Source organism: Vombatus ursinus, unplaced genomic scaffold, assembly GCF_900497805.2.
Source record: "Vombatus ursinus unplaced genomic scaffold, bare-nosed wombat genome assembly UNPS02014961.1, whole genome shotgun sequence".
Lineage (NCBI taxonomy): Eukaryota > Metazoa > Chordata > Mammalia > Diprotodontia > Vombatidae > Vombatus > Vombatus ursinus.
Window position 1 is genome coordinate 1,199,024 of NW_020954739.1, and position 12,002 is coordinate 1,211,025.

Consider the following 12,002-nt stretch of genomic DNA (forward strand, 5'->3'; position numbering starts at 1 on the left):
GTTGAATTCAATTAAACAAGTATTTATTAAGTGCCTACTATGTACAAGGTACTAGCTTCAGCTGTTCATCTCTCTCCTGTCTGTTTCCGTGTTAATAAATTAGTATGCGTGATCCCTTTTCAATAAAACAATAAAGTAATACGTATGTCCAGTTTCAGATCTGGTGGTATTGTTGGTAATGTCTTAAAATCATTTTCATCCAAGACATAACTTGGAAAGGGTATTTTTATTAGGAGTCAAGAGACCTAGGTTATAATCCTGGCAATGTTACTAATTAGCTCTATGACCTTAGGCAAGTTCCTTCCTCTCTCTGGGCCTTGATTTTCCCATCTGTACAATTAGGAGGTCCTGGGCTACATAATCTCTGAGATTCTAGCTCTGGCAGTATATATATTCTGTATCCTGAGGTGGCTTCAAGCTCAACTCTAACATTCAAAGAAAGGTCCCCTACAACTGTGCTGTTCTTTGCTGCTAGATCCCTCCCCGGTGGAAAATAGTTCTGTGATTCTAAGCTGATGGAGCTCTTTGGCATGATCCATGCTGTCTCAGCTTTCTCACATGCCACACCTGGCACCATGGTGATGGGTGCCCAAGGAATGACAGAATAATCAATAAGAATGGCTGTAGTTCATTCTCTTTCTTGTCAGTTAAGCATAGATGACAACCTTTTTTAATTGCCAGCTTTTCTCACCAACTTCCAATTTTCTTTCTCAGGGGCTACTTGATTGCTGCTCCTTCTGTGTTCCGTTCAGGGGTAGAGGAGGTTATTAGTGTGACAATCTTTAACTCCGTGAAGGAAACAACTGTTCAGATTCAACTAGTGGTCAAAGGAGAGACCGTAGCTCGGGGCCATGGAACCATTCTTGGTAAGTGAGCCTTCCTTCAGGGTCTTAAAGTGGTATTAGAAGTTTGGATTTTTGCTTTCTCAAGACATATCACTAGTCTTCTAGGATTCTGTTGATTTGGGACTCGTTATAGTTATTTATTAATTGGCAGATGATTCCTAACAACATCTTAATGTCTCTGCATTTTCCCTCAAACACCCACAGCACTAATAGTTATTCTAGTCTTGGCTTGCCGCTGACGAGCTGAGTGAACGTGGACAGACCGGTTGCCAGGTAGTGGTAAAGGCAGTGCTTAGATTTGAACCTGAGTTTTCTCAATTCCAGTTACAGTGTTTAATGATTCACTGCGCACAATACACTCACTCTGCCAGAGGCTAAGGGGAAAGTTTGACAGATACTCTACACTCAAGGAGCTTATAGTCTAGTTGGGGGAAATGTAAGTGCAGGAAAAGTTCAATTACAGTTCAGGAGATAAATCACTCTCCAGGGGATGTGACAAGACATTGTGACATGTATAGTCAGTAAATACTCTGGGTTTTGAGGAGAAAGACAGAGAAAACCATGGCTTAAATGAGTCTGCCTCAGCTTGTTAAAGAAAGTTACACTTACTATAGGGATCCTCTCTGCCCCTGACTCTAGTATTTAACTTTGGCCTTTGGTAGGTGGTGGGATAAGTTGATAAGAACAGAGATCTTCTGGGGAAGATTCAGTGTCATTAAGTTACACTGAGTCCATCTTGGTGGCAGATGCCCTAGTTATCAAGAACTAACATTTCTTTTTTTCACACAAGTCAATGAGAGTTCGCTCCTTCATCTCTGGATACTGTCTTTCTTACCTTCCTCGGTCTGGTTTGCTGTTTTTCTTTTAATATATTTTATTTATTTTGTGAAACATTTCCCAATTACATATAAAAAATTCAACATTCACTTTTAAAAATTTTGAGTTCCAAATTCTCTCCCCCTGTCTCTCCCCACTCATTGAGAAAGCAAGCAATTTGATAATTGATTCTACATCTGGTTTGCTCTTCATCTTTCTTCCTACCCTACTGTCCTTCGGTTCTTCTATCCCTTTCTATCTCCTATTTCAGCATTTCCCCCAGTAGTCTCAAAATTGAATCCTTGATGAAATTGCATTTCTCTCAGTAGAGGAAATATTTTGGGTCATTTTACTGCCCCATTGCCTTAAGCAGCATGCTGTTGTCGAAAGAGCCTGACTTGAATCAGCAGACTTGGGTTGGAATCTAAGTTATGATAGCCATCAGCTAGATGACTATGGGCAGTCACTTAACTCCCAGAGCTTCACTTTCGTTATCTGTAAAATGGGGAGGCTATGGGAAAGAAAGTGCTCTATAAACTTTTAAAGGTACCATTTCTTTCCAGGGGTCTTTTCTGTTGTTAGTGCTTTTTCCCTTTTGAAATCACTTGGAAAAAAAAAGAAATCATTTTGCATATAATTTGCTGCTACTTATTTGTGTATATGTTGTAACGCCACAGTGGAGTGTAAATTCCTTGAAGGCAGGCACTGTTTCATTTTTGTCTAGCATAGCGCTTGACACGTGGTTGGCATTTAATTCACTGAGTTAGAGCATTGTAGACATGAGATGTTATGATCACCATGGGATTTGAGCTGACATTTACATAGCACTTTAGAGTTTTCCACCTCCTCCATGAAAACTGTCCCTGGTCTTCCCTTGCTCAGGTAGGGAGTGATAAACTCTCTCCCCAAATCTCTCATGCCTATGCATTTTAATTCTCGTGTGCTCTTAATCACATGCTAGGAGGTTAAAGGACTTGTCCGTAGATTTCTAGTCCATCGTTCTGTCCACAACATTAGTCGATCAGCTAGCATTTATGAGCACTTACTAAGTGCCAGGCAGTATACTAAGTGCTGGGGATACGAAAAAGCAAAACCAAACCAGTCCCTGACCTCAAGAAGCTTACATTCTAATGAGAGAGACAATACATAACTAACTACATACAGAATATAAAGAGTAGGTGGAAAGAAATCTGAGAGAAGAAGGCCCTATCAGCCAGGGTACTTGGAGAAGATCTTCTGCAATTGCTGGGGTTTGAGTTGAGTTTTAAAGGAAGCCAGGGAAATTAAAAGCTAGAGGTGAGGGGGCAAAGCATTACAGACATGCAGAAGCCTGGAGATGAGAGGGAGGGTTGCATTTAAGGAACAATGAGTAGGCTGGTATAGATAGATTTTAGAGTGTATGAAGGAGAGTGAAGTATGAGAAGACTGGAAAGGGAGGAAAGGGACAGGCCATGAAGAGCTTTAAATAACAGAGCAGTTTGTATTTTATCCTGGAGGTAAGAGGGAGCCATGAGAAATCATGGGGGGGAGGGGGAGCTACATGGGCAGACCTATCTATGACTTGGTGGTGGTGGTGGTCTAAAATCACCTTGGCAGCTGAGTGGAGGATGTATTGCAGGGGGAAGAACCTTCAGGCAGGGAGACCAGAAGGCTACTGCAGTAGTTTAGTTAGGAGCTGCTGAGGGCCTGAACTAGGGTTTTGGTTATGTGAATGGACAGAGGGGACATATGTGAGAGCAGTTGTGACAGGATTTGACAATGAATTGGATATGTGAACATGACAGCGAGAAGTCGAAATGAGTTGAGATTGTGAGCTGGGAAGACTGGAAGGATGGCTGTGCCCTCAATTGTGATAGGGAAGTTTAGAGGAGAGGAAGGTTGGAGGGAGGCACGTGTGGAGATAATGTGTTCTGAGTTTGAGATGTCTGTGAGATGTTCAGTTGGAGATGTCCAAAGGGCATTTGGTGACAGTGTCTAGCTCAGGAGACAGACTTGGGCTGGATGGATAGATCTGGGACTGATCTGCATAGAGATGAGAATTGAGCCCTTGGGAACTGATGAAATCACCAGTGAGGCAGTGTGGAGCAAGAGGAGAAGAGGGCCCAGTACAGAGCCTTGAAGTGAATATGCTTGTGATGATCAACCAGCAGAGGAAACTGAGAAGGAGGCGGTGGAAAAGTAGGAGAACAACTAGGAAAGAACAGTTTTTAGAACCTAGAAAGGAGAGAGCCTGCAGGACGTGGCAATCAACACCAAAGGAGTCAAACGCTTTGGGGATATCAGAACCATGAGGACTGACAAAGGCTGTCAAACTTGGCAGTTAAGAGATCGGGGTAATCAGGAATGGGCAGCTTCAGTGGGATGTTGAAATTAGATATTAGACTGCAGGGGATTTAGGAAAGAGTGAGAGAGGAGAGGAAACTGAGGCAATGAGGCTAGTTGGCTTTTTTCAAGGAGTTTTGTCATAAAGGGAGGCAGCTGGGCCGGTAGCTAGTTGGGTTGGGAGGATCGAGTGAAGGATGGGGAAGATATGGGTGTGTTTGTAGGCAGCAGGGAAAGAGTAGGAGAGAGTGGAAGAGAGACAGAGAGAATAGAGAGACAAAGACAGAGAGAGAGAGAGAGAGGCAGAGAAATAGATAGAAAGAGAGATATATGATAGAGAGTAGGGATGTTAGAGGGGGAAAATCCCTGTAGTCCTTTCCTCTCATTTTACAGATGAGGAAGCTAAGGCCTAGAGAGGTTAAGTGACTTGTCCAAGATGACGCTGGTAGTAAGTGGCAGAGACAAAACTCGGACCCAGGTTTTCTGACCACAGACCCTCACACGATGCTACTTCCCATTGGCAGATTGCTGGGATGCATCTTTGAGTTCACAAAGGATAATATAATTTGGGTTTGTTGTAAAGCCTTTATTCCTACAAAACACCACGTTATCTTCTTCTAGTTTATCATATTCTGAGACTTAGTGTTTAACTCTAGCAATGAAAAAGAAATGGTGAGTAGCTTCTGTTCACACTTGATGGGAATTACAAGCATGCCCTGCATAGAATTTCCCCAACCAGTTTTATTTTGCAGTAACACAGTGTGTTATATTGAAGACCCACTATAAGGTATCAAAACCCTTGCTGTAACAGCAGCTGGTCACTGTCTTATTGGTGACTTGGCTAGGAGCTTTTAATACTCAGGTCATGCATTCACTGATTTAATAAGCATCTATTAAGCACTTATTAAACATTTTTGAAGTGTTTAGCAATGCGGTGGGTACTGGGAAGAATACACTGTCCCTGTCCTCATAGAAATCACAGTCTTGTAGGAGGTAAGACTCAAACACAGATCACTGAACTATATAATAATCAAATGATAAAATGTTTTCTGGGACCAGAATTGGGTCAGCAAACCAGCATTGCTATATACATTTATATGTATACATATATATAATATATGATACCTATTATAACATATACATATATGTACACACGTACACATATACTTATATATGTTTATATACCTTTTTTTTTTTTTTTTGCTTTTTGGTGAGGCAACCGGGGTTAAGTGACTTGCTCAGGGTCACATAGCTAGCCAGTGTCAAGTATCTGAGACTGAATTTGATCTCAGGTCTTCCTGACTCCAGGGCCAGTGCTCTATCCACTGTACTACCTAGCTACCCCTTGTTTATATACTTTTAAAAAAATCTTACTTAGGGGAGCATGAGGAAAAAGGTGTGGATGATATTTGGACCTAATTGAAGCTTTTTTTTTTTAAAGTCTGAATTTGGGCTGCCTAGGAATGTGTATCCCAAATTATAATACTGCTTTTATGGAGCTCAGTGTTTCAGTATTTTACCTAACATTGTGTTTTCATGGAACCAATGATTGGCATTGAGTAGGGTCTGCCTGTAAGGGAGAACTTCACAGAGCCCCTAGAATTGTAGCTTCTTGAGGAACGGAAGGACAGCTAATTTTAGAAGTACTAGGTTTCCCTTCTGTCCGTGCTAATGGAGGAATCCTTTTTTTTTTTTTTAACTTCTCCCTCCATGTACTAATTTAAAAATCAGAGCTAAGCTCTTATAGGATCTGACCTGACTGAAAACCAAAATTTATCTGGGTGTTTATACATTCACTTACCTACCTTCTTTTTGGAAACTGGCTCTCTCTTCTGTTTATCTTAGGTCTTTGGATAAAAAGGAGTTGGTAGGTACACATGTGGGTGTGGTGTTTACACATCTGCCTGACAGATGCTAAACAGAAGTCTTAACTGGCAGGCTTCAACAACAAACACAAGCTGGATGAACGTCTCCTGATGATTCACATCCCTAGGAGAACGGTGGTCCCTGACAGCCAAGCATTGTCCTCCCTCTTCAAACTCTGAGCTCAGCAGCAGCTTTCTCCCCTTCAAGCACTCTGCGGCAGCAGTGGCATGCCTTGGGAGAGGGCCACGAACGAATTAAGCTTGCCAGCCAGCCAAGTTTTTCCTGAATAGCTCGGCTAAGTCCACCTCACCCCAGGCCTACAGTTTTCCCCAGAGCCGAGGAAATGACTTCTGAACCATCCTCCTCGCCCTGGTCAGTCCTTTAGAGGACCTAGGATCCAAGGGTTCTCTTCCAGAGAAAGTCCCCTTTTATTGTAACTTTTCCTCTTTGAAAGGAAAACAGCTTCCTTGTTTTAGTCACGTAAAGAAATGATCGATTTAACCTCTTTTCATTTTATTTTCATTTTTAGATAAAGGGACAATCAAATTCAAGGTAAGCTGTGAATATTTTTATGATACATTGCTGTCTCCATTTTCTCTCTTTTCAAGCCCATCATTCACAGGCTATCAAAGTCATCTTCCTAAGGCTCAGTTCTAACCATGCTAATCCTCCTCTCAAAAGCCATCCATGGCTCCGTGGTACACGTGGGATAGAGTACGAACTTCTTGGCCTGACCTTTATAGCCAGCCCACCACAGTCTGGTTTTAGTCAACCTTTCCAACCTTATCTCCTACTACTCCCTTTCCAGCCCTCTACATTCCAGCCAGATTGAACTCCAGCTTTCCTTAAATCTCTCTCTCCCTCTTCTACCTCCATGCATATGTACAGGCCATCTCCACTGCTCAAAGTGTATTTCCCACCCGCAGACTCCATGCACATTTCTGCCTTTTGAAGTCCTCTTTTTTCAGCTCACCACCCCCTCCACGAAGTGATCCTCTTAGCCAGGCTAGATATCATGCCTTCTTTCCCCAATCTCTCTTATCTGTGTGACCTCCCCTGTGTACTTCATTATGTTCTAACTTGTTGTTGCCCCTTATGTGTCCTCTCTCACTGCCCCTCCACTGATTTTTAAGCTCCACGAGGGCAGAGACTGTGTGTGTGTGTGTGTGTGTGTGTGTGTGTGTGAGTGTGTGATGACGTTTCCATTTTTGTATGTCCTAGGCTGAACACAAGACCTCACACCTTAATAAATTGTGAATTGAATTAAATTGAATTGATAGAAAATAGGAAGCTGAACTGGGTGGGAGAACTTGTGTCGATAAAGGAACTACTTCAAGCAGGAAGGATCATACCTTTATTTGGAATAATAAAATCCCAGCATTGGGAAGGGCCTCACAGGCCATCTGGTTCAACACCTCCCCAAAGTGTGATTGCCCTCCACAGCATCCCTGATAAGACTCGCTCTGAGGAGACATCTCCAGGGATGGAGAAATCACGTCAGTCTGGCCACGTGGGAGCTCAGTCTAGTTTCTCATGGTTTGGCAGGGATTGAGGAAGGGGAGAGGACTGAGCAGTTCAGGTGTGGTCTGGAGTTCACCACTTCCTGTTAAGGATTTGTGCCTCTTGCCCAGTCTCAGACCCAGGCCCATCCTGACATTTTTCTTTTACCTGTGTGGGGATAGCAATTAGACTTAGTCTAGGTTTGGTGCAGTGGATAGAGTGCCAGGTCTGAAATCAGGAAGACTCGTCATCCTGAGTTCAAATTGGCCTCAGACGTTTATCAGCTCTGTGACCCTGGGCAAGTCATTTAACCCTGTTTGCCTCAGTTTCCTCATCTGTAAAATGAGATAGAGAAGGCAGTGGCAAAGCGGTCCAGTACCTTTGCTGAGAAAATCCTCAATGAGGTTATGCAGAGTCAAACGTAACTGAAAAAAGACTAAACAAAAAATGGATTCAGTGACGAAAGTCAAGTCCCTCTTCTGCTTGGAGACATTTCTTTATAGCATCCATTAGAAAAACACTCATCTTTGGAAATTCAATCAAGCAGTCAATCAATATGTGCCAGGGGCCAGGAGAACAAAAACCAAAACCAAAATAGTCCCTACCCTTAAGAAGCTTAAAGTCTAGCTGGGAAGACAATATGTAGCTATGTCGATATGGACCAAATATGTATCTATACATGTGTAACAGAGAAAGCACCATTTGGGGAGGGGTATCAGAACTATTGAGTGGTCCTAGATAAGCTACAAATTCAGAAATGGTGTAGTTCAATTCGTGCCCAGAGCATCAATTCTGTCCACACTGTCACAGCAAGAGAAGTAGAACACAATGCCTCTGAAGTCGTGAGTACTGATGGGCAACTCCTATTGGTAGGAAATTTGTCTTCTATTTAGTTGAAATCTGCCTCCTTTAGTTGCAAATCTGCCTCCCACACACATTGGTTGTAGTTCTACCTTTTGGGACCAAGTGGAAGAAACAAAAATAACTGGTGTATATATTGTGCTTTAAGGTTTGTAAAGTGTTTTACATACAGGACCTCATTTCATTTCGCAGGACACATTAAATCCTTCCTTCCTAGTGACGTCCTTTTGTGTCTTCTTTTTTTTTTTTTTTAGTGTTTTTTGAATTTTAATATTTTATTTTTTTCCAATTCCATGTAAAAACAATATTTAACCTTTTTTTTGTTTTGTTTTACAATTTTGAACTCCAGATTCTCCCCCACCCTCCCTTCCCTACCCCATCGTTGAGAAGGCACACGGTGTGATAAAGGAAGTCTTCTTTCTGAGTCTCAGTTTTCTTATCTGTAAAATGAAGTGGGTTGAAGTGAGTTTTGACCTCTGAGATCCCTCCCAGCTATAAATCTACATTCATGTATTTGCATTTGTACAATGCTTTAAAGTTTATAAAATGTTTTCATCATAATAATCTTGTGAAATAGGTACTGCATTCGTTTTACAGATGAGGAAACTGAGGTTCAGGGAGATATACTGATTTGCCCAGATCACATCAGTACATATTCAATCTGAGACTAAAGCTCAACATTGTAACCCAAGAGCTACTGTAACATGTACACGTACCATTTAGTGGTAGAGTGCATTTCTGCCTCTATCACAGAGTATACAGAGGAAGGCAACCAGAATGGTGAAGTCATTCAGTCAATCAGTTAGCATTTATTAAGCACTTATTATGTGTCAGGCATGGTGCTAAGTGCTAGGGATAAAAGAAATGCAAAAAAGTCCCAAACAGTTCCTACTCTGGAGGAGCTTACGGCATTCAGTCCAAGGAACTGAGAACACAAGGCACAAGGAGGATATGACCATTGTCTTCAAATGGAAAAGAGATTAAACTTGTCCTGCTTAGCCCTAGAAGGCAGAACTGGGAGCAATGGGGAGAAATTACAACAAGGCAAATTTAGGCCAGATGTCAGGAAACCCTTCCCAACAGAGCTACCCCGAGATGGAATGGGCTGCCACATGAGGTGGTGGGTCCCCTGTGCTTGGAGGTCTTCAAGCAGAGATTGCACAGCTATTTGTCATGTATGTATAGTGGGGTTACTTTGAGGTATACAGTACTTCAACTCTCAAATTCTGTAATCCTGTGAAAATCAGAGTAAGAGAGCCCTTCTGTATCTGAGCTGCTATGTCAGGGGCCCAGGAAACCATTGGAGGCCCAAGTGTGAGGCTAAAAGCAGGCTCCCTACCTGAATTCACTCCAGAGAGTCAGCAAAATGAGGACAAGTGTAAGCTTGAAAGAGATCTGGGAACTCATCTTATGCAGCCTCCTCATTTGATAAGTGAGGAAATTGAGGCCCAGAGAAGGGAAGTGGGTGACTTGCCTGGAGTCATAATCAGAGTCAGTTGCAGAGTTGAGATTTGAACCCAGGACCTCTGACTAGGAATTCAGCTTTTATGCCATTGTACCACACCATTTTGTAAACTAGAGTACTTGGGTAAATGTTTTATTATTATGGAGGGCTTTGGACCAGATGACTCTGAAGTCCCTTAGTTGAGTTAGAGAAGAGTGTCTACTATTTGACACTAACCTTTCCTCACACCCGAAATTTGTGCCTGAATCTCTTAGCCACAAAGTTGTCATTTTTTCTTTTGATTTCTCAAATGTTTCATATGGAATATATATTTAAAGAAACATACATGCAGGAAAGATTCATTTGAATACCTTTGGTTTTTCATTCTTTGTGATGAGTCAACTTGGCATGTTCGCTTCATTCTCTGATTCGGGGGATGTGGGGGAAGGTCCAGGATGTCTTCAATGATTCCTAAAGTCTTCATTGCCCTCTCCTATACAATTTTCCCCCCTCAGGGATTTAGAGCTTTGAGGAGAATGTACCCCATTCTTTTGTTTTCTATATAATGCCTTTTTCTCTGCTATGAAACTTAGCTAACTTTTCCCAGGCAACATATTAGATCTCATTCTGGGCAGGGCTTGCTTTGGGGCCCTTATCCCCAATAGGAGGTAGAGGGTGGGTCTCAATCTCATAGCTATTAAACTGTGACGTGCATCTGGAATCCTGGCAGATCATCACTCATGAGAGCCTAATGGAGCTGTGGGGACTGGCTAGCACAGTGAATTAGTCACTGTCCTCCTCTGACCTGAACCACCTTGATTTAGGAACTGCCATCACCCGCTTTTCACAGGGCAGTCAATTGGGCTGTTTCCTTCTCCTGCCATCATCTATCCAAATCATTCTTAAATGCTTGCTATATGCAAGACCCTGTGCTGAGTGCTGGAGAAGATGTAAAGATAAAAGATGTAGTCTTTGCTCTAATAGAACTGAGAGTCTGTAGTGTATATTACTTTTACATAGGGCTTTACGGTTACAAAAGGCTTTTGTGGACATTATCTCATGATCATCACAACAATTACTATTCCTGTTTCATAGGTGATTGTATGGCAGCCCAGAGAGATTTGCCCATAGTCATACAATGAGTTAGTAGTAGCAGAGTGGCAACTGGAACCCTGGGCTTGGTACTGGTTCCAGAGCTTTTCTGTTCTACCCCATTGCCTCTCTCCTCAGAATACCCCAAGCCCTCGTTTTTTTTTTTTTTTCCATAGGCCTGATCATTTCAGGAGAACTAGTTTATCTTGCAACTTCCCACCATTTTCCTTTGGGTTTGGATGATGCTGGAGATGTTGATTTGTCATTTCTCTATGTAGCCTCCATTGGTTTTCGTTTTTGCTGCTAAAATCCCAAACCTCAATGAGGTCTCATTCCCTCTCCAAGGTCCTCGGTCAGCACCACATGCTTTCCTACTCCTCCTGGAAACTAGGATTTTGCCAATGAGTTGAGCAGTTTTCCTGGTGTGTGATTATACAGCACATGACAGGGGGCAAGTAGGACTAGGATTTTCTCCACATATCCTTCTGCAGGAGAGTTTTCCCAAGTTGAATGAATGAACTATGATGCTGTTGGATAAAGTGAAAAGAACATTGTGTTTAGAGTCAGAGGACCTCATTTTGAATCCTGGTTTTGTCACTTAGTACTATATGACTTTGGGCAAGTCACTTAAGATCTCTATACCTTGATTCTGTCATCTGTAAAATGAGAGCACTGGACTAGATGGCCTTTGAGGTCCATTCTACCCCTCACTCCTATATTTCTATGGCAATAGCTTTATCACTCAACAGTTACTTATCAGTACTGATACCTGGTGCATGGAGGGCTCATTGCTGGGTGCTGTTGGGGATAGAAAGATGAATAAGACATTTACATGATTCCTACCCTCATGGAGTTTATAGTTATTTAAAAGAGATGACACATGGACACAGATAACTATGATTCAAAGCAGAATATGATAAGAGGCATAAAGCAAGTGTTGGAAAAACTCACAAGAGTGTGTTCACTTCTGGGTTACTGGAGCCAGGTTGGAGGAAAGTAGGCTGCAAATTGAGGAAAATATTGAGAGGAAACATGATAGAGAGCCAGCTGTCTATCAGAAACCTGAGTTTAAGTGTCAAGTGTAATGCAGACTGGCTTTTTGACCCTGGGAGAGCCAGTCACCTAACTTCCGACTCCTCCAGGCAACTCTTAGTCTGTGACTTGCAGAGAGTGCTGATGGCCATTGGTAAAGGGAGTTTCTTGGCTTGGAAGTTTCCTGTACAAATGAAATTACAGATGCAGTCACTATCCCTATC

At 42.3% G+C, this 12,002-nt stretch overlaps 1 protein-coding gene across 1 annotated transcript in view; it reads left to right on the forward strand.

Annotated features, from left to right (window-relative positions):
• The first annotated feature begins 558 nt into the window (after positions 1-558).
• Positions 559-12,002, forward strand: part of CPAMD8 (C3 and PZP like alpha-2-macroglobulin domain containing 8) — a 160,537-nt gene continuing 149,093 nt past the window's right edge. Inside the window, exons 1-3 of the mRNA XM_027845395.1 lie at positions 559-578; positions 715-866; positions 6,379-6,401. Coding sequence (XP_027701196.1) covers positions 559-578; positions 715-866; positions 6,379-6,401 — 195 coding nt within the window. The remainder of the gene's footprint in view (positions 579-714; positions 867-6,378; positions 6,402-12,002) is intronic.